A 22,576-nucleotide genomic window follows, 5' to 3' on the forward strand; every position below is an offset into this window, starting at 1 on the left:
TTTTCCTTTACATTTTACATTTTAGCATTTATCATACGTTCTTATTCAGAGCGACTTACACGGCTTACAGTGTTTTACATGCAATCCGTTTAGACAGCTGGGTATTTACCGAAGCAACTCAAGCGCCTTGCTCAAGGGTGCTCTGGCAGCGACCCACCTGGGAATCCAAACAAGAAGCTAGTAATTGCAAGCGCAGTTACCTAACCGCTATGCTACACTGGCTGCCTCCCACAGCTGTCATTTTACCGTACTGTGTGTTTACCATAGTGTGTGCTTACCGTTCTGTGTTCTTACAGTACTGTGTGTTTACCGTACTGTGTGCTTACCGTTCTGTGTTCTTACCGTACTGTGTGTTTACCATACTGTGTGCTTACAGTACAGTGTGCTTACCGTACTGTATGCTTACCGTACAGTGTGTTTACAGTACTGTGTGTTTACCGTACTGTGTGCTTACAGTACTGTGTGCTTACCGTACTGTGTGTTTACCATACTGTGTGCTTACCGTACTGTGTGCTTACCATACTGTGTGTTTACAGTACTGTGTGTTTACCATACTGTGTGCTTACAGTACTGTGTGTTTACAGTACTGTGTGCTTACAGTACAGTGTGCTTACCGTACTGTGTGTTTACCATACTGTGTGCTTACCATACTGTGTGCTTACCGTACTGTGTGCTTACTGTACTTGTATTTACCATACTGTACTGTGTGTTTACCGTACTGTGTGCTTACCGCACAGTGTGTTTACCATACTGTGTGTTTACAGTACTGTGTGTTTACCGTACTGTGTGCTTACCGCACAGTGTGTTTACCATACTGTGTGTTTACAGTACTGTGTGTTTACCGTACTGTGTGCTTACCGTACTGTGTGTTTACCATACTGTGTGCTTACCGTACTGTGTGCTTACCATACTGTGTGCTTACTGTACTGTGTGCTTACCATACTGTGTGTTTACCATACTGTGTGTTGCTGTGTGCTTCGGGGGAAGTGAAAGCACAAGCTCTGCTGGCTGTGAGCCTCCCCTCTATTCTCCTCCACCCTGCACAATCAGAGAGCTGCTGGCATGACAGCAGAGAGGAGGGGTAGAAAAATGGAGAAAAAAGCCAGAGTTATCTTTCCTTCGTGAGGGGAAGGAAGAAAGGTATGAGAGGGAAATGATGGAGAGAAACTGAGGGATAAATGGGGAAGAATGGCAGAACTGTAGGGTGGTGAAGAGAGATTATGAAGAGAGGCTAGATGAGGGGAGGGAGGGAGCGACAGAGAGAGGGACGAGGAAGAGTCTTGCGGAAGTGGCAGCAAAGCATCGTCGTGCTGTCAGAAATCCTCTTCCAGGCTCGCGCTTGTTAGCTGGACACAGCCGTCGGAGAACGCGTGTTCACGGGTGCACACACAGCACCAGGCCCTGCTGTTCTTTTTAAAGGGGAGGCCCGTATGTTCACGCCAGTCCGGCCGAGCCAAGCCCATGTGCTCTGTGTGTTGTCATGGCAGCATCGGTCCCTTCACACTATCTGCCAGGACCTCCCAGCCCTCTTCCTGGAGATCTGCTCTCCTGTAGGTTTTCACTCCAACCCTAACTGAGCGCACCTCATTCAACAGCTAGAGATCTCATTGAGCTGCTAATTAGCAGGATCGGGTGTGCCAAATTTTTGGTTAGAATGAAAACCTACAGGATGGCAGGTCTTCAGGTACAGGCCCTGCTCTTCCAAATGAGCGTGGAGCATGCATGGAAGCACAGTGTGCCAACACCTCTTCAGGTTTACTGATAAAGGGCAGCGGGAACCTGCAATCCACTTCAGCTCATAATGACGGTATTGCGGCTAATGGCAACTTCGTGTGAGAAGGACGCCAGTGCACAAATCTGCACTGAGAAAGTGCAGTTACCCTCTCCAGTCACTTTTTTTTTTTTACTTTAATTTTATCAGATGAAATAACAGCACAGTACTGGCAGGTAATTGGGGTGCCACTGTATTGGTCAGTGTGGTATTGGCTATGGATATTTCCTAATGAACTGAACTAAACCACATTTACACTGTCAGCACGTTCTATATTGACTGACAGAATAATTATAGAGCAGTCGAATAGAGTGCTATGTGCTTGGACACTGATTTGTTGCAGTTTATGATGACAAAACTGTCCCCCGCACCCTTAACCACAGGCAGATACTGTAGTACAGAGAGGCGTCTAGCCCAGGGGTGCAGCCAGTGAGCACTTCAGGGGAGGTGTGGAAGAGGGGGTGTTGGGTGGTAGAGGGCTGCTGTGTGGGACGGGGGTGATGTGTGGAAGAGGGGGTGTTTGTGGAAGAGGGGGTATTGAGTGGGATGGGGAATGTTGTGTGGAAGAGGGGATGTTCAGTGGAAGAGGGGGTGTGGAGTGTTAGAGGTGGTGTAGTGTGGAAGATGGGGTGTTTGTGGAAGAGGGGGTGTTGTGGAGGGCAGTAATCATGATGAAACAGGCCTGATATGGGTGAGGAAGGAAGAGGCTTTGGGGCTGGAGCATCGGAATCCCGAAGCGGCGATCGATCACTCGCAGCTCCCACACCCTCCCCCCCCCCAACCCCTTCGCCCCGCAGCCTCTCCATCAGAGCTGGCCGGCGCAGCAGGTGCCATGGCCGAATGAGCAGGGGGAGGGATCACGCCTGCCCCGCCCGCTGCCTGCAGCCCACAGCTCGCTCTCCACTCCACGAGAGAGAGAGAGAGAGAGAGAGAGAGAGAGAGAGAAAGAGCACATTATATAACTCCCAGAGATATTTACGTACAAAGGCACATCGATTCATACAGCATACGGGCCTATTGACCGCCGCCACTTTTTAAAGATCTTTCCCTTTTTCATTTACTTATTTATTTATTTCGGTTCCAGCGCTTCAGCTTTTTATTGTTTCAAGCCCCTAAGAAATATACCGCGAAACTGTACACAAAACAAACAACCCGGGCTGCCTCTGAAGGCCAGCCGAGAATGCCTGCGCGTTCCGCCGCTCCGCCTTCAGGCGTCAGCCGTCCCAGATCGACGCCGAGCTCGGCAGACATCCTGATCCATATTTACCCAGTGGCATCCGCGCTGGCTTTCCTTAGGACGGGTTCGGTGGAGCCGAGCGGAGGGGGGACAGCCCAGTCAGACCTCTGATGTGACCGTTAATGAAGACGCAGCGGCTGGGCCAGGCCGCGCGTTTACGCATCGCGGCTTGTCGCCTTCGCGCGGACGGGAGCGTCAGCGGGAAATGAGTAATGGCCTTCGGGCGCTTTGAGCCGCACGAAACGCGCCGCCGGCCCCGCCCTGCTCCGGGGGGAACGCTGCTGTCCCGAGCGTGTCCCTTCCTGCGATATAAATGGGTTCACCCGAAGCCTTTGACCCGTGAATGTTACGCGGGAACTGATTTGTCGCGCGCCCCGTCTGCTTTTTGAGCTACGATCCGGACCGCGATGGGGGCGAGGCTGATGGCATCCAATCGGGCGGGAGAGAGAACGTGATGGACAACCCAAACCGGGTCCCTCCCTCTGGCTCTGCCTGTGATTCGTTATGTACCCGCTCACCTGCTGGGTGTGAGAATGGTTTTAATCCTCAATGACCATTAACAGGAGGATAAAGGCATCGCATTAATACGGAAGCAGGAGCGCGATAACATAAGTCTGACTGATTTATTCCGGGGCTTATTTTTTCTCCAAAAATTGAGGGGCTGTGCATTAATGTACTGACCCCGTGGCATTTAACTGAAAATATTAGCATTTAGCCGCATGATTTCATTAAACATAAATGTCTTCACTAGAATTGCTCCCAGAGAAATAAACCTGCACGTGGGACGGCTCTGACAGCTTCATTACCCCGCTGCACTTTAAAATGAATACACATTTAATGGAGACAGATAATTAATTACATGCACATTTCTTCTGCTTGTGCATTTGCCTGGTTTTTAGAGAGCCTGCGTGATGTAAAACCAAGAATCCTCTGTGTGTGCACCCAGGGTTAAGCAATCATGTATTTATTTTTTTTTTTTTTCACTTGCGAGAAAGGCAATAACAAATTTACAGAATCAGATAAGGTTTAATTAAGGGACACAAGAATTAGTTGTTTCCCGGGGTGGGGGGGGGGGGGGGGGGGGCGGTTCTTTAAAGCTGGATAAATGTATGTAATTTGTAATTTTTCAGTTTTTAAATAAATAAGCACTTGATCGAAAAAAAAATTAGCCATTTCCATTACTGCTGTACAGGGAAACCAGGACTGAAAAAAAAAAACTCAAACCTTCAGCTAAACTCGTCTTCCAGTCAGATGAATTTAATAATCTGCCTGTCCAGTGGCACGCATTTCACTGGACTCGGATTTGAATTCTGTCACTTCTGTGTTGCATTCCAGTCCATTACGATCACTAAACCGATGCTCTTCTCCAGAGCGACTTACGAAAGTGGAGCACATCGGCATTAGTCTCAGGAATACTAGGTACTATTTAGTAAGGAAAATGGCGAGCTTTATTGGGCTGAATGGCCTGTTCTCGTCATTATGTTATGTTATGTTATGTTATGATTACAAAAGATCAATATCAACAAAACATGCACAGAAGGCCCATCTTTGTGTAAGTGTAAAGGTTAGCCGAACAAACCACCAATTATAGTAAATAAAAGTAAATACCAATACACAGTTTACATATCTTTACATGGCTATACCTAATGATATTATCCAAAAGGAAATGCAAAAAGAACAGAATGGCTAAAGAGGGTGATTAGCCAAGTTGAGATCCAGGCAGCGGTTAGCCATCCATCTGGGGATTTCTTCTAGACAAGTTGAGATGTAGCCTTCTGTATGCCGAGAGCAGTGCATTAGAGGGAAGCAGGGGGGGAAAACGATGTGAGTCTTCAGCCTAGCAGTGATAAGAGAGGCAGAGAGAAAGGAGGAGATGAGAGAACCAAGTGACCTAGTGTAGAGAGAGGAGTGGAAGAAGGACCAAATCCCGGGGGATGACTTTAGTGGGGACCTCTATAGGGTCCACAAATGTGATCTCTCCCCCCCCCACAACTTGGAAGGGCAACCATCTTCGTAGAAAGAGTTCCCTCGTTCTACCTAACTCCCTCCTGGTTTTGGCCTTGCAATTTGGAAGGAGCAATTAGGCAGGAAGGAAACCAGTTCAGAGCTGCACAGGAGATCCCTAAGGGAGTCTGGGAGGACAGCGGGAGATGGTGCTCAGATGCTGCAGAGCATTCAGTGAGGATCAGAAAGGGGGAGAGAGAGAAAACACCTCTGTAGAGTGGATCTCTGCACGGTCTGCTCAGGAGGGTCTTCCCTGTTGAGTGGTCAGCCCTGAGGCCAGACCGATGAGGGTCTAAATCAGGGCTGCCCTATCCTGTTCCCGGAGATGTTCCAGTCCTGAAGATTTATGATCCAACCCTAACAGAGCACGCCTCATTCGACAGCAAGAGATCTCCTTGAGCTGTTCATCAGTAAACTGTGCCAAATTAGGGCTGAAATGAAAACAGCAGATCTCCAGGCATTTGGTTGGGTAGCCCTGGTCTAGGAGGTCATTTTGACCGACAAAAAGGAGAGCATTGGGTTGGTCGAAAATAGCATGTTCTTGGGTTTTAGACAGAAAGGGAAGAAGACAGACAGGATGGCAGTTCTGGAAGACAGAGGGGTCAAAAGTGGGTTTCCTGAGCTTGTTTGAAGACTATGGGGGCACATCCAGGGATGAATCTGTACGTGTCCTTGCAAAAGATTCCTTCCCATACCCCCATTTTGCTAGCAAAAAAAAAAAGAAATTGAGTTATGAATTTATGAGTCAGGAATCTATTTACGTCTCAATTCACTATCAGTATGTTGGCTACAGTAAGTAAATAAATAAGGAAAAATGAATGAAGGAGATGTTGAAATAAGCCAGTGTATAAACAGATGGTAGTCGTGGGAACTGGGAGGTTTGTAGGAAATTATAATATTTTGCATTGTTTCTGGTGGAGGACTCAGCAACTCCATCACTGCAGTTTTAAAGTGGTGTCCATGAGTCCGGAAGGGAAAAGTGTAATACGCGTACACTGCCCTATATGAAGCTTTTTAACTGCTCACACTCTGCATCCCCTTAAAAGAGAATCTGATTTGAACAACCATGGAACTACTAAACATTGCACACAGTAAACCCTGACAGAGAGCACATGAGTTCAGTAAGGGACGCCCGTAAGGTAAAATGCACTCGATTGGAGTTGTTTTGCACTGAGCATTTGACTGTGTACTTGTCTTTGTTTCATATTTTAACAGTAAAGTTTTGCACCTGTCGTTTGTGCAGTGATGTGATGACTCCTCTGTCACAACGGCTGGAATTCAATCACTGTTTTGCCTTTTCTTTAACTGAAAATTATAACCAAGGATTTTTTTCCCCTTCACAAGCGCAATTCAGCAATCGCTACAAACAAAATCACCAAAGTGAGTTAGCGAAGAAAAAGTGCAACGCTTGCATTCAGTTTAGGTGGTAAAAGTAAAAGTGAAAAAACAAATAATAAATATGAGCCAATGGCTGCATGACTCCAATGGCTGGCTGGGAAGGTGTAGACACGTGTGAGCCAGCACTGCCCTGAACTGTAGGATGTTGCAATGAAGGAGAATTTGGATTTTGGTGAGAAAAAAAACAAAAATTAACAGATTGAAACTAGTTAAACAAACTGATTCCTTTGCAAGGTCTGGCATGAAACATCTGGTATTTTCAACACTTGGCTCAAGTTGGTCATTTGTGAGAGTATACATAAGGGTATAGTAGCTACTGCCAAGTGTGTGTGTATGTGTGTGTCTGCACGTGTGTGTATGTGACCATGCATGTGTGTGTTCATGAAAGAGATTAAAAAATAGAGAGCGTGAAAGAGAGATGAAGAGAGACTAAGAGAGATACTTTCAGTAAGGCAATGTGTGTGTGTGTGTTTGTGTGTGCTTGTGCAGTGTGCGTGTGTTCATGACAGATAAAGAGAGAGTAAGGCAGACGTTCAGTAAGGTGGTGTGTGTGTGTGTGTGTGTGTTCATGAGAGAGATAAAGAGAGAGTAAGGCAGACGTTCAGTAAGGCAGTGTGTGTGTGTGTGTGTGTGTGTGCATGTGTTCATGAGAGAGATGAAGAGAGAGTAAGGCAGACGTTCAGTAAGGCAGTGTGTGTGTGTGTGTGTGTGTGTGTGTGCATGTGTTCATGAGAGAGATGAAGAGAGAGTAAGGCAGACGTTCAGTAAGGCAGTGTGTGTGTGTGTGTGTGTGTGTGTGTTTGTGTGTGCATGTGCGGTGTGTATGTGTGTTCATGAGAGAGATGAGAGAGTAAGGCAGACGTTCAGTAAGGCAGTGTGTGTGTGTGTGTGTGTGTGTGCATGAGAGAGATGAAGAGAGAGTAAGGCAGACGTTCAGTAAGGCTGTGTGTGTGTGTGTGTGTGTGTGTGTGTGTGTGCATGAGAGAGATGAAGAGAGAGTAAGGCAGACGTTCAGTAAGGCAGTGTGTGTGTGTGTGTGTGTGTTCATGAGAGAGATAAAGAGAGAGTAAGGCAGACGTTCAGTAAGGTGGTGTGTGTGTGTATGTGTGTTTATGAGAGAGATGAAGAGAGAGTAAGGCAGACGTTCAGTAAGGCGGTGTGTGTGTGTGTGTGTGTGTGTGTGTATTCAGTAAGGCAGTGTGTGTGTGTGTGTGTGTGTGCGGTGTGTATTCAGTAAGGCAATGTGTGTGTGTGTGTGTGTGTGTGCATGTGCGGTGTGTATTCAGTAAGGCAGTGTGTGTGTGTGTGTGTGTGTGCGGTGTGTATTCAGTAAGGCAGTGTGTGTGTGTGTGTTTGTACTGCAGGAGAACTTGTGGCTGGACAGCGTCTCCCTGCTCATCAGAGACTCCTTTGAGGGTGAGATGCTGATGATTGACAACCTGTCTGGCTCCGTGTTCCACCACTACTCCTCTCCTCCGGCCTGCAAGGACTGCTGCCGGCACCACCCACAGCAGGTAGGGTTGTGTGTGCTGCCAAAATGCAAAATGAATCAACTCCCTGTGTGTGCATTGCCAAAATTCTCCACGACACAGTGAATCAACTCCCTGTGTGCACATCGTCAAAATGCACCGCGACACAGCAAATCAACTCCCTGTGTGCACATTGTCAAAATGCACGGTGACACAGTGAATCAACTCCCTGTGTGCACATTACCAAAATGCTCTGCGACACAGCAAATCAACTCCCTGTGTGCACATCGTCAAAATGCACCGCGACACAGCGAATCAACTTCCTGTGTGCACATCGTCAAAATGCACCGTGAAACAGCCAATCAACTCCCTGTGTGCACATCGTCAAAATGCACCGCGACACAGTGAATCAACTCCCTGTGTGCACATTGCCAAAATGCTCTGCGACACAGTGAATCAACTCCCTGTGTGTGCATTGCCAAAATTCTCCACGACACAGTGAATCAACTCCCTGTGTGCACATTGCCAAAATGCTCTGCGACACAGTGAATCAACTCCCTGTGTGTGCATTGCCACAAATGCTCTGCGACACAGTGAATCAATTCCTTGTGTGCACATTACGAAATGCTCCACGACACAGCGAATTGACTCCGTGTGCACATTGCCGAAATGCTCTGCAACGCAGTGAATCAGCTCCCTGTGTGCACAGCCAAACTGCTCCGTGAAACAGTAAATCAATTCCCTGTGTGCACTGCCAAACTGCTCCGTGAAACAGTGAATCAACTCCCTGTGTGCAGCGCGCACTACGAAATGCTCCACGACACTGCGAATCAACTCCCACCCCCTCAACTGCTTTAGCAGTGAAAAATGTATATGAATGCAACAGAGGTTCCTTACTGTTGGTTCGTCATATCACGCAATTTTGGATTTTGACATTCTGCTGTTTGTGTATATGCGTGCAAATGCGTGTCTTGAAATCAAGTGAAATTGGAATTTCTGTTTACACTGACTTCTGGAATTAATCAGTTAAAAATTAAAAATAAAATTTTTTTAAGTTAAGCTTGTGCTAAAAGCCCCAACTAATTGAATCGTCATCCTGGGCAGAAATGCAAAATCATCATGCAAAAGCCACATATTTGGTATATTTGGATGCCATGCAAATGAGGTATTACATTTACTTACTGTACAATTTCACTTTCCTCAGGGGATTTTCTCATTAACTTAAGTTTCATTATAAATACCGCTGGAAAGCACTTGATAAGGTCAGAGCATGCAGCAGGCTCAAAATACAAAAATGTACCGCTATCTCAAAAAAATAAATTGCATCATTGCCCACAGCGAGTTACTGTTTCGAATTAATGAGCAGTTTTCATTGGCTTTTCCATTCAAACCTGTTAACGGGCCAAACTGAATCTCAGTCATGAGATTAGTTCTCTAATTTGTATGTGGCAACCACAAAAATACAGCAAATATAGATTCTCAAATTGAAATGTATTTTAAATAATAGTCCATAAGAATATTCTAGCTCTTGCAGAATTCTATGGTATTAGTTGTTTGTACAATATGTGTTTGTACTGTATTATTTTAAAATGAATAATATTCCTACCTAAATACCGTTGGTGGGATAATGTACAGTTGCAATGCACATGAGGGAGCTATGTTTGCTGTGTGTTTACAGGCCAGTGCAGAGTTTAGCGATCTGCGTATGTACGTTGTTATTGCCAGGGGCACAGTGGGTGGTTATGTCCATGTTACAAATATTTTTTCTTCAGTCATTTGTTTCTGCTCTCTTACGGAGAGTGACAATCTTGCATTTCCAGTAGTAACAATACACTGTCAAGTAGGGTGGAAGGGTGGGGGAGGACGGGGGGGTTTGACTGCTTTTTGAGGTGGTGGGAGTGATCATGGGATAAGAGTGAGGTCAACAGATCTGCAGGGGCACACGCCCACTCTCGTTTCAGTTGGGAAGGCGCCCCTGGTTATTGCTATGCAACCAACTGCCTGTGGATCCGCATATTGGAAACCACTGTTTTAACACGGGGTGAAGATGATTGCTCAGCACTGCACCATTAAGGAACATTAAAGAAAATAGGCCCCTGGCTTGCCTACGAGTACGCCCAGACTGTGCCAGAAAAATGCTAAATCACAGTGTGGCTGTCAAAGAGTGCATATTTATGCCTCACTACCTCACTCTTCCTTTGCTGGCCCACGCAAATTTCAGCAGGTCAATCTCACCAGCCCCTACTTTTTTTGCCTCATCTGTGATTTATAAGCAATTCATGCCCTCGTCCTAGAAGCAATCTTCCTGTTTCCAGTGTCCGTCTTTGTGTGCTCTCTCCAATTCCTGTCCAAAATGTAGAAATTCAGTCAGAATGTGGGTGTGGAAGTGTTCCTGTCCAAGAACTCAGAAGACCCTTTGCAGTATTCTCTCTCTCTCTCTCTCTTTCTGTCTTTCTCCCTCTCTTGCTGTCTCCCTCTCTCTCCCGCTGTCACACACTCTCTCTCACACATGTACTATCTCTCTCTCTCTCTCTCTCTCACATATGTACTCTCTCTCTCTCTCTCTCTCTCTCTCTCTCACACACATGTCTCTCTCTCTCTCTCTCTCTCTCTCTCTCTCTCTGTGTTTCAGATCCAGCTGGCTGAGATAGAGCAGGCGTCTCTGATGTCAGAGCAGCTCTCGGACAAGTCCTCGTCGCTGGCGCTCCCCGATGACCTCAGCTTGGACGACCACAGCGTGTACCAGCTCCTGGTGAGAGACAGCAAGGTACAGCAGGTTCCTGTGGCCCCTTCCAGATAGCAGAGCCCCCCCTCAAACCTTGTACACTTTCCACAATCTACAGGTTTAGAACCCTGGATGAAATGGCTCCCTGTGTGCCTTTTAGCTCCAGTCATTAATCTGTGTGCTTATTTTTAGTTCGTCCATATGGCGCACCGCAGCAAAGTTAACGGTAGCTTGGAAGATCCACGTCTCGGTTTGCTGCGTGCTCTCGTTCCATCCGATGTGGCTCGATGCCTCGTTGGAAATAAAACCCAATTATTCCATAATTAGAAGGCGGCGGTGAACATACTGAACATAGCTGACAGATGAGAACAATGAAGTATGTTTTTGTGTTTTTTTTTTTTTGTCAACGCTTATTTAACAGAAGGTGTGAAATATGTAACAGCCTAAGAAACTTTAAATCGGTGAGAACAGAGTGCTGGTACATGCATTTTTTTAGAAGACGCCATTGTGCCGCAAACAAGCAAGGCTGAGAGGCTGATTGGCTGAGAGTGAGGCTGAGAGTGAGGCTGGGAGGGAGGCTGGGAGTAAGACTGATTGGCTGAGAGGGAGGCTGGGAGTGAGACCGATTGGCTGAGAGAGAGGCTGAGTGCAAGGCTGGGAGAGAGGCTTAGAGACTGATAGTGAGGCTGAGAGAGAGGCTGAGAGTGAGGCTGAGAGGCTGAGAAAGAGGGTGAGAGAGAGGCTGAGAGTGAGGCTAAGAAAGAGGCTGATTGGCTGAGAGAGAGGCTGAGAGCGTCACCGACAGGCTGTGTGTCAGGAAGGTAAACCCCTCTGCCTGTGTCTCCCACAGGAGGGGAGGAGCAGCAGCAACTCCCACAGCTCTGAGGAGCTGGGGGGAGGAGGTGCAGTATCTCCATCCTTTGGCCCCAGAGCTGAGGAGGGGGGAGGTCTGTTTGAGCTCCAGGCCCCACACCTCACACCGTCCCACAGCACAGGTATGCCACGCCTGCTTGTCAAAACTAAAGGTACAAAGCCAGATCAGCTTTGGGAGAAAGAGAACACTGACATGTTTATTCAATGATTTACTCGTGACTGTAAGAAAACCCCAAGGAAGAAATACAGGAACACACCAAAATGACTATTTGCATAGAGGGACTATTAACTGAAAAAGTGCTACACTAAGTAATGCACAGAGAGTTTCGATCTCTCAGTTTGCCTGACCAATCGGGTGAAGGATCAGACCTTTCCCTTGCTGTTAGACTGACAGTTCCTCCTCCCTGCCCCCAGATGGCGCTCTCTTCAGCAGTGGCTGCTGCGGAGGCGGGGCTGGGTCCTCCCCTCTCTTTCACCTCCCTGCGGAGTTCTTCCACCCTGCTGCCGCCGCCCATCCGAGCAGCCCTGGTCTGGCGGGCGTGCCCAGGGGCCGAGCTCCCAAGCTGGCCTCCCCTGCCTCCTGGGCCTCCCTCAGGTCCCCAGGGGCCCACAGCAGGGAGCTGGGCCAGCAGGTACCAAACGCCACCGGACTTCCAAATGAAATCCAGGCCTCATCCTGATTTTAATAATGAAAATGCAGCTGCTACCACTACTACTACTACTGGTGCCACTACCACTATAATAATAATAATAATAATAATAATAATAAAAGAAGAAGAAGAAGAAGAAGTATCATTGTTGTTATTTTTGTTATCATTATTATTGTAAAATGCTTTTTATGAGCATGTAGACTTGGCTCAGAGTAGCTAAATTGCTCTCATACCTCCTGGTGTCCTCTCTTCTCCCCCTAGCTCCCGTCCCACAGTGACTCCTCCCTGGCCACAGGGAGCTCGGATGGCAGCCTGCAGACCACCCTGGAGGAGGGCCTGTGCTTCAGCGTATCGCCCCCTAGAGACCTTCACCTGCCGCTGCCTCTGCTCTGCCCCATCCCGGCTGACTCCGGCTGCCCGCCGGGAGAGACCCTAAGACCCCTTACGCACCCGTTGGCCGAGCCCCCGGCCGCGTTTAACCTCCAGGCCACCAGGGGGCACCAGAGGAGTCAGAGCAGCTGTGGAGGCAGCACCAGCCCTGGCTGCAACAGGCAGGATTCTATGGACCCCTCCGACGAGGACCTGGGGATCGGAATCGGAGGAGGCGGGTCCAGCCAAGCCTGCAACAGCGAACACTTATCGGAGACTCTGAGCAGCCTGTCGCTGACCTCGCTGCTCTCCCCGAGCTCGCTGGGACACCCGCTGGTGAAAAAGTGCAACAGCACCGGCAGCCTGGAGCAGAGGAGCGCGCCGGCGCGGGGGAAAGAGGGCCGGCGGCTCTACGGGATGGACCCCCGGGGTTACCTCTCGAACCCTTGGACTGCGGAGAGGAGGGACAGGGAAGGGGAGGCGGGGGTCAGCCTCGGGGTGAAGAGCACCAGTCAGACCACAGTCATGAGCTCCAGGAAAAACAGATGAAAGCTTCTGTAGTCGCTCCCCGCCAGGGGAGCCCCGCCCTCGCTAGCCGAACCGCTAACTCACACGCGTTCTGTGAACTGCTCCCTCTCTTTTGTTCGTGAAGCGTCTCTGTGTTGTACTTCCCCTCGAACGGTGGAACGGGAGAGCTCCTGGTTTCAGGGAGAGAGAGACAGGCGGCTGCTTCCTTCGGAGTCAGCTCAGGCAGGGAGGCACAGCCTGTTCAAAAAAGAAAGGGGGCTAATGAACGAAATGCAGGGGAAAGAAGTGTTGAAAACCCTCGTCGGACATTCGGTGGTGTTGATTAGCATGATTTTAATGACTAGATTAAAGCAGACAAGCAAAAATATTTAAACGGGGCCAATGTAAGGTATGAAGTCAGTGGTAACTAGATAAAACACCAGTGTTTCTTTGAGCAGGCCTTTGAATGGAATGTGCATCTGTGATTGTAAAACAGGTGGTAATTTGGCAGAAATGTTTGTGTTAGGGATTTGACAGGAAGAGAGAGCCGCTAATGATATTAAATGAAATGAAGAGAAAGGACTGTGATGACCTGACCTTTAGACCAAACAGTCTCTCTCTGAGAAAGAAAATTGAGCTTTCATGAATAATTTGTGTTCAGAATATGCCACAGCCCAAGTGTGTGTGTGTGTGTGTGTGTGTTTGCATGTGCGTGCGTGTGTTGTTGTGCCTGTATGTGTGTGTGTGTGTGTGTGTGTGTATGTATGCGTGTGTGTGCATTTGTGTGTGTGTGTGTGTGTGTGTGTGTGTGTTTGCATGTGCGTGCGTGTGTTGTTGTGCCTGTATGTGTGTGTGTGTGTGTGTGTGTATGTATGCGTGTGTGTGCATTTGTGTGTGTGTGTGTGTGTATATGCGTGTGCGTGTGTGTGTGTGTGCACGTGTGTGTTACTCCTGTGTCTCTTAGTCAGAGTGGCAGCTCTCAGTACTGGACAAGCAAGGAAAGCAGACAGGAGTTCTCGTCTTCACAGGAGAAATGAAAGGGTAGGCGTTGCCATGGGTTGTCATGGGAACGGCACGAGTGGGGAGAGACACTGTGTTCAAATTGCTGCTCAAACCCATGTGTGGAAGACTGAACCAACACGAGGAAGGCGAATAATGTAGCTCACAAAAAAAATAATAGTTTTTAGTGCAGTGTGAGATCGCTATATACTGTGTACATATAGATAAAAAAAAGTTAAACACACAGGCAGTTCTGGGATCATTTTTGTTTTCTGACTATTTTTAAGACGAGAAAGGAAGAGAGGGAATAGCAACGTGTCTCCACTTTTCTTGGGTTTCCTTAACCATGGTTTCCCTCCTTATCTTTCGCAAGTGGCTTCCAGTTCTGTATGGTATGTGAAAGGAGAGATCGTTCAAGTAGAAAAAAAAGCAAGAAAGAAAGCTGCTTTGTCTGCATAGGAAATGGCCTCTTAGGATTCATGAGATTGCAAACGTTGGTTCCCTTCGGTATTTCTGTAATTTAATTAGCAGAGCCTACGGGGAACGGAGCGGATTGAATGGCCTACTGGAGTTCATCATGGGCAGGTACCTCTGAGAGGACCGTGAGTTTGTTTTCCCTCGTTCTGTGAACTGATTAAGTGATTCTGTCATTCTGAAATCTCGAAAATTCTGAGTGTCATACATGAAGGTTTATAAGATTCTCCAGAATGTATTGTGTAATACATTCATGTTCTCTGGCATGGATGTTGAACGGAAAAAAAGGATGCATCCTCTTTTCAGATGTTTTATGCAGACCGGTCCCCTTCACTGTACCTTTGTGTGTGACACTCAAAAACAGCAGGCATTCCAGAATTCCCAGAGTTGTATTATCATTGTGCCAAAGCCTCATGTGTAATAGATGTTTTTTTTTAATGGTTGTTGTTAGTTAGAATAACAAACAGGACGCGGGCTGGCGAGGTCTCGAGTGACGCTGTTAGTCTGACGCGTGTAACTGTTTGACCTGTGGAGGGCTGTTTGACCCGTGGTCAATATGTGCAGTATCCACGCTGAGCACTCCTTTAGAGGAGTAGGGTCTTCTGTTCTAATTGTGAAAAAGAATTCTGCACACTCGTGCTGTCTACATGTCTTTGTAACGGTGTTAAGATAAATAGATTAAAAAAAGATGGGTGACTACGATATATATGGGCTGATTGGGTTTACAAGATGTCCCGGTTTATTAATTTATTTTATTTTATTTATTTATTTTTTACTGTTAAATGAGATTGCAAATTCAAGGATGCAGATAGACCCCATACATATTGCAAGTGGGTACCCCAAAAAAGACAATGAAGGAAGTCAAGAGCATTTCACAAATTAAAAAAAAAAAAAATAGAATTCTATTTTCTGTAATCTGTGGTACCATTCTTAGTTTCTGGGACGGGAGGCCAAACACCTCTTATTTAACCCTTTGAAGAGTAGGTTTTTTTTTTCTTTTTCAAAATTCTAAGTCGGTGTTCTTCATCTCCATTGCTTATATTTACCAGTAGTAACTGTTACATCAGCATTAGAATGTTTGTTGAGAACATACTAATCGCATATTTTGTGATGCTACACCTCAAAGGGTTAATTGATGTTTCCGCATAGCAACAACATGAGAACTGCTCCTGTCGCGGTCATGCCGAGCAAAGACGATAAGTAAGAAGAACTCAGGGTTTTGAAAAACATAAAAACAAATGTGCTTTGGTTTTATTTGGGCCTGGAAGTACTGAACTGAACATACCCTCTGCGGTACTGTTTCTGAACAGCAATTTCTCTGTGGATGTTGGTAATGAAAAAGTGTTCTTGTATCTGCAGAACAGTTTGTGTTCATTTCTGCTTTCATTCTGAAGGTCCACTTCATCACAGTCCCTTAAAAACTGTTGCACTAACCATATTGTAAACATACCTGGGACAGCTCTACACAACCCAGATCCTGGAGTGCCTGAGATGCTTCAGGTTTTTGTTCCATCGGAGCTTGATTGGTGGATTATTAAGAGTCTGAGCCTGAAGAACCCGGTTCTGATTGGTTAAAAGCTGAGTGCCTCCATCACATGCTCATTTGTGTCCAGTACCTGATAATTAATGCAGTTATGTAGTCAGTGTTTTGGATGGAGCAAAAACCAACACAGCATCATGGCCAGGCTTCCCGACCCCCCGACTTTGGACCTTTGCATGGTACCTTCTCCCCCGGTGGACATTTTAGAGCATTATTTTTGTATTTTTTATTGTATTTTGTGTTCTTTGACGCTGCACAGATTTAAACATGAGTAAATGTAGCATGGTCCAAAAACTGGAAATGTATTTGCACATCACGTTTCAGCCGATGCTGCTGCCAGCACAGGTCTGTCGGGAACATTGCGTAACTCGGGCATTCCTTTCCTTGGTGATCACTTGTGCCAAATGTCCCGGTGCAGTTTTTTTGGCAGCTCTGTTTTAAAAAAAAAAAAAAGAAAAAAAAAAAGGCCACACAAGGCAGCGAAGGACAGAATAGCCCACATGTCACCAAATGGAGTGAAGTCTAAGCAAACATGCACTGTCAGTGTCAGCTCCCCATTTTTTGATCAATGACAGGAACGCGTCATACCTGAAAATGACCACATTGAATTGCACGTTTGCTATTTGTTCCAGCCAGTGGCATGCATTAAAAAAAAAAAAAAAAGAGTGAGAGAGAGAATCTTAGAGGTTTGTGGTTATTTACAAGTGTCTGCAATGGTGTGTTTGCAATCTTGCTTCAGCAACAGTCCCGTTCTAGCAGCAGTGTTGCTCTCTTTACAGGCATATGACACACTCAACAGTCGCATGTATACACAATATTTCATTACTGTGGCGTATTTGCACTGATGTTGTTTAAAAAAAAAAGTCTTAATTTGTAGAAGCTTTACCAGAGGATGCAGCAAAGATTGAGGCCAGAGCAAATAGGATGAACTACTGTTAAAGCAAAAGGTAGATGTGTGAGCAGAAAATGACCCACTGAACGTTTTGCGAAACGGTGTGTGGGTCGATCATGTCATACTCTTAAATCCCTCTCTCGTTGCGCTCTCTGTGAAATGCTTTGTGACGCTCTGCGTTCTGAATGCTCCCCAGATCTTTACTGAGATGCTTCAGTGGGAACCCAGAAAGCTGTCAGCCTCACCTGGCTTCCATTGTAAGGTAAAGAATTTTCCTGACCGCGCAATTATGTGTTGCAGAGAATAAGTAAGCTGAGATTTCTTAACTGATTTATTTTGCACACACACACACACAGACACACGCGCACCCACACACACACAAGGTGAGCGCCGCGTCTCTATTAATAACTTTCTCCCAGCCGTCATTGTCTTCCAAATGTCGCAGTATCCCCCCTCAAACCTGCTTCCTCCTGCATCACTCTATAGGGCTCACATTAAATCTAAACAAGGAAACACCAGCAGCCCACGCACTCCTCACCCGTTGCTGTAGAAGTATGTGTGTGTGTGTGTATATGTGTGTGTGTGTCTGCGTGCATGTGTATGTGGTGTGGGAGGGCAGGGGAGGACAGTGAGGAGTTACTCCTGCGCAGGACGTGCAGTTTGATCAATCCTGGGCCGTTGCTTGTGTCGTTTTGGCCAGTGATGCATAGCACTTATGCTTTCAGGGTTTGATGGAATGCCAGTCAAGGTTCTGTTTCTTGGATCAGGTCCTATCAATCCCATTTATCTGTCTCTTGTTACTTGTTACTGTCTCACATTGTATATGCATGTAAGTGCCACGCTGTAGGACGTGGAAGCATCCTGTAGGACCATACAGTCTTGCCCATAGGTCGGTGTGTACAACATCACACGTGCATGATTTTACTTTATTTTTTAAGTTCCCTGCAACACCAGAAGCCCAAACAACTTGAACTGTAGCCACGCAAGACTCAGCCATTAGAGTGCACTTAAACGATGAGCAGGCCAGCTTCACGCGTTGAAGTGCGCCCTCTCATCTTGTGAGAGTGCACTACAGTAATGGCCAAATCCTGGTCCCTTTGTTAAAGCTCGGCGAGGAAACCACATATGCTGTCTGAGTTCCTGGGTGGGCAGACAGGTAGACTGGCTGCAAGCTGCAAAGGTTTCTCATTCCATCAGGTCAGGCTGTTGGACCACTTTCCTAATATGCTTTATTATTTTACTACGTTCTGTGGTGGTTCACGGTCCATCAAATACGACATACCGGGTCACCCAGGCCACTGGACGAGCTGAACTAAAAGCAGTACAATTGTAGCACTGTCTTAGTGTGTGACACCTCTGTAAGTGAGGTCACAGACGTTTTTGTAAAGGCTTCTGTATATGACCGTGCGTGAAGCCTTTAGAAAAATGTTGTGACCTCATACAGCCAAGACAAGAGGACAGGCGAGTCCCAGAAAGGTTAGAAAATGGAATTTGAGATTGTGTTCTTTCAGGCGAGCGCAGAATTTGTACTGCTGAAAAATCGATTAGAATGATATACTAAATACTCATCATTTGCACTGCTGCTTTTGCAACGGGAACTGATAGCCTTCATTTGTTGTTTTAGGAATGGTCCTGAAGTATTAAACTGAAAACTCCATCTTGTTCAGAGTTGTTTGAAGAGTTGTTTGAAGAGTGACAGCTGGTTAGGTCACCGATCACACCTGTGAATTAGCTGTAGACGTCTGCTCTGTGCACCTGGTACTCTGCCCAAACAAGTTTGATCAAGGCTTCATACGGACGGGTTTCTGCCCAATATCCGTGCTGTCGGAAATAGTTAAGAACTTTCTAGTGATTTTATTCTATGAAAATAATGTATGGAAATTGGCAAAAGAAAAAGAATAATTAAATATTATCACGGCCAAGCACTCGACCTGGCAGATGTATATCTGAGCTGCATATAAGAATGGCTTGCATTTCCTATCCAGGCATCTGCAATGGCATTGCTTGTGAGATTTGCGGGGACTTTTAGTTCTCCTCCAATCTCCGAATAAATGTATTGGAAAAGATCACCTGCATAACAGGTTGGGGCTCAGTTGTGCCAGAGGCTTTGGAAAACAAATTTCTGAGGGATATATAAAAGTATAGGGGGCTCATGTGATATCCCACTGACAGGAGTGAGGAATGCGAGCTGCAGCCCCCACCCCCCCCCCCCCCCCCCCCCCCCCCTTCCAACACCATCAACACTAGTGGCAGGTAAGGAGCTTTGCATGAAAAGAAATAGGGAGAGGGTTTTAGGGGTGGGAACAGAGTTTACAGTAGGTATATGCTTTTATGAAGATGACTTGCTTCTTAAGGGAGCCTAAATGAAGAATGTCTTCACCAATAGGAGAGTCATGCACAGCTCTGTGGACCTCTTTCATCATGGTCTCTAGCACTTCACTGCAAACTCAACAGCAACCAGATTGGTTCCAGCTATATGAAAACCATACCTTCCATTCACAGTGTCAACTTAATTTAAAAATAAATAAAACTCTTGCATCTATGTTGCAATTTCAGACGCATGGAAAAAAATACCAGTTTTGATATACACGCTCAGGTTGAAAGCAAAGGTGAAGTGGGATTGCCACAGCCAGACATGAGCACTCAGTAGCAGGGCTTTGATAAGAGGTAAAGCCTCTCGTGTTGCTCATTGGCAGCTTCAGGAATCCGAACTCTACACCGCATGGTTCTCAGGCTCAGAAAGCCCAAGGGAATCTAGTTCCACATTAGCTGCCGGTTTAGAAGTGTGGTCATCATACACAGTGAGTGAGTGAGATTGACAGCTGCCTGGGTCCCGCGATGGACCACACTTGGGGATGACTCACAAGGTCACGGGTGGGGTTACGTCTCATGTATTCTTAGAACAGATTTTAAATAACGTTGCAGTCCTAACAATTCCCTTTTCTCATGGATTTTATAGCCATAATTATTTTACCTTATCAGTTAACCTCCGAGTGGCAAAAATGTTGATATTAATTTTGTTCCGGGTCAAAGGTCATGTATGTAGGGGGCATTTTTCCTTTCTTATCTCAAGGAGTTAATTCCCTTTGGCTTTGTAGTTTATGGAAATGAACAGAGTATGAATGAATAAAGCACACCTAGAAACCAGAATCCATCCCCTTCTCTTCCTGCTTACAGTATAAAAAATAAAATGAGTACAAAGTAGAACACAAGTACACTTTTCCCATTTTTTGAAATGCAGTACAGTGCTCACATTTGTTTGTATATCTATTATGAGGCAGAGAAATAAGAAGAAAAAGGCATAGACATAGCCCAAATTTTAGGCTTACCAAAATCAACGGTTTGGAACATCATTAAGAAGAAAGAAAGCACTGGTGAGCTCGGTAATTGCAAAGGGCCTGGTGGGGCAAGGAAGACCTCTACAGTTGATGACCAGAGAATTCTCACCATAATGACTTCACGAATATAACTGCAGAGGCTGCACTGCAGGATTCAAACCAGTAGTTAGCCACAAAAACAGGATGGCCAGGTTACACTTTGCTAATAGCCCTCAAAACAAGCAGAAGTGGAAGACTGCTGCTGTATAGCCCTGACAGAGCATCACCGAAGAAGATACTCTTTTGATGTCTATGGGTCACAAACTTCAAACAGTCAGGACAAAATATGACTCCTTTCATTTATGTAATTTCTACATAGTCAAATCAAAAGTTATAAAATAATACCTTTTAATAGAAGCAGAGAATCTGAATGTTAACCACATGTGAATCTTTTGATTACAAATCTAAAACTGTGGGGTATGGAGCCAAATCAAGAAAAAATATGCCTTTGGGAACTTTGTGGAGCTCACTGAATGTTAGGTTTGCAGACCCTTAAATCTTGAAATTGAGAACCCTTCGCACGTACAAGCACAAATGCGGGATTCATTTATTTGGTTTGGTAGTTTCATTCTATACTGAGATGAATACGCATCTTCTCAGCTTTTTTAAAACCAGTGCTTCGACAGGCATGTTACTCTTGATCAAGTGCATTTATAGTCACCGAAGATACTATATGGTTCTTTGAACAATACATGAGGACTTGGTGATTTAAGACTTGGTGACTGATGAAACTCTAAATGAAGTCATAGTGTGCTTCACATAAACCACACAAAGTTTCTGCACTACACTATCACTGATTCTCATCTCAGTCAGACATGCATGCTTCATCCTTATATCCTCTCCCTGAAGTTTGGCATTTATCAGTTGGATACCAAACCACAAACCTTAAATATTTCACTATTCGTAAACCCAAAAATTAAATTTGCTTTCCTGGTTACCTGTATTGATTCAGCATAAATCCAGGCACTACAAGTTTCTGGTTGAACAACAGGTAACGCAGGCTAGTTATTTTCACTTTTGAATCGTCTAAATATGCTACGCTATGCACCACCTTGCTAACGCTACCAGTGTCGGAGCGAACGTTCGGTCGCGCTGCGCGTGCCTCTCGTGGCTGCCGTCAGCTTGCTAACGCCAGGTCCGTTTATTTGTCAGTTGCGAAGACAAGTGTGACGGGGCACGGCCATTATGGTGGGTGTAATGAAGCGAGCCCCAGACTAGCCTACATCGCGCGGTCTGTGTAATTGCATGTATGGATGTAGGCGATAAAAAAGAGCAACCGCTGCCTAATTAAAGAACCCTCCTTCTTTCTTTTTTTTTTTTTTAATTATTGTATTTCAAATAAGCAGCCGGTTAGCGAAAGATTACCAAGTACACATCGATAATGAAAATCCCATCTGTGACTGAATTATTTGATGTAGAATGGAGGGCTCACATAGAAAAGGAATTGCCCTGTAATAGTTGTGATTGGATATCAAAAGCTCTACCATCTATTTATTTTTAGAGAGCATACCTGGGATTGGAGGTATTGGTGAATTAAATTTCCTGTATAGTTTATCAATTTTAATTACAATGCTAGTGATCTTGAGTGATCTCCAGAAAAGGCTATGTTTGGGAGAAACCCCTTTTTCCTTTTTTAGTACCAGTCAGCTTATTCATCTCACCTGAAAATTGAACAGAACAGGTGTAATAAACAATGGTCTCTGTTGGCTATCAAACCCTCTGAAATTGATGCTCAGTATTTTTCACTGGGCAAGTCTCAAGCACAGACAGGGACATGGTAGAAGGCTTGCGGTTGGCTCTACCATTGCAAAGTTATTGTTGAAATTGAATAAAAGCAAACGCCTTAGAGGTTTAAGTTCACTGGGAAGTGGAAACGTGTGTGTATTTTTCTAGCCATAATACCAAAGCAAATAACCCAAGATGAGCACGAAACTGTTCATTACCGATTTTTTTTTACAAAACGTTGCGAAGTGGCTGCCGTTTGGTCTGGCACGTACTGTAGCTTGAAAAAAATGTGTGACTGCACACCGGCTTCCCACATGAATTTTATCACTCTGTGGATGCACTGTAACGCTTTGATTTTTTACAGTCGCGTCTAATTCTCTCGTTGCCGTGGCATTTGGCGGTTTGGAGTACCGCTGTGGTAAGTTTATGGAACTGGGTTCCTGGCTCACTTCTCACTGTACGTATGAAGTATAGCCCGGATTGTTTCGGTAGCAAACCAGCATGTATAAATGGCAACTATATCAAAGTCACCTTGCATATGAGTAGCCCTTGAGCAAGTAAATAAC

The 22,576-nt window shown here is 45.8% G+C and overlaps 1 protein-coding gene across 3 annotated transcripts in view; it reads left to right on the forward strand.

The window, feature by feature from the left end:
* The window catches only part of LOC118217041 (voltage-dependent T-type calcium channel subunit alpha-1I-like), a 179,592-nt gene extending 165,795 nt beyond the window's left edge, over positions 1 to 13,797 (forward strand). For 2 of the 3 annotated variants that reach the window (XM_035398810.1, XM_035398800.1), the window contains 5 exons: positions 7,775 to 7,924; positions 10,512 to 10,646; positions 11,455 to 11,599; positions 11,892 to 12,109; positions 12,389 to 13,797. In XM_035398810.1, coding sequence (XP_035254701.1) covers positions 7,775 to 7,924; positions 10,512 to 10,646; positions 11,455 to 11,599; positions 11,892 to 12,109; positions 12,389 to 13,045 — 1,305 coding nt within the window. In that variant the 3' untranslated portion in view covers positions 13,046 to 13,797. The remainder of the gene's footprint in view (positions 1 to 7,774; positions 7,925 to 10,511; positions 10,647 to 11,454; positions 11,600 to 11,891; positions 12,110 to 12,388) is intronic. The other variant, XM_035398818.1, reaches the window with a different exon arrangement.
* The last annotated feature ends 8,779 nt before the right edge of the window (positions 13,798 to 22,576 follow it).

This window comes from Anguilla anguilla, chromosome 2, assembly GCF_013347855.1.
Source record: "Anguilla anguilla isolate fAngAng1 chromosome 2, fAngAng1.pri, whole genome shotgun sequence".
Classification (NCBI taxonomy): Eukaryota; Metazoa; Chordata; class Actinopteri; order Anguilliformes; family Anguillidae; genus Anguilla; species Anguilla anguilla.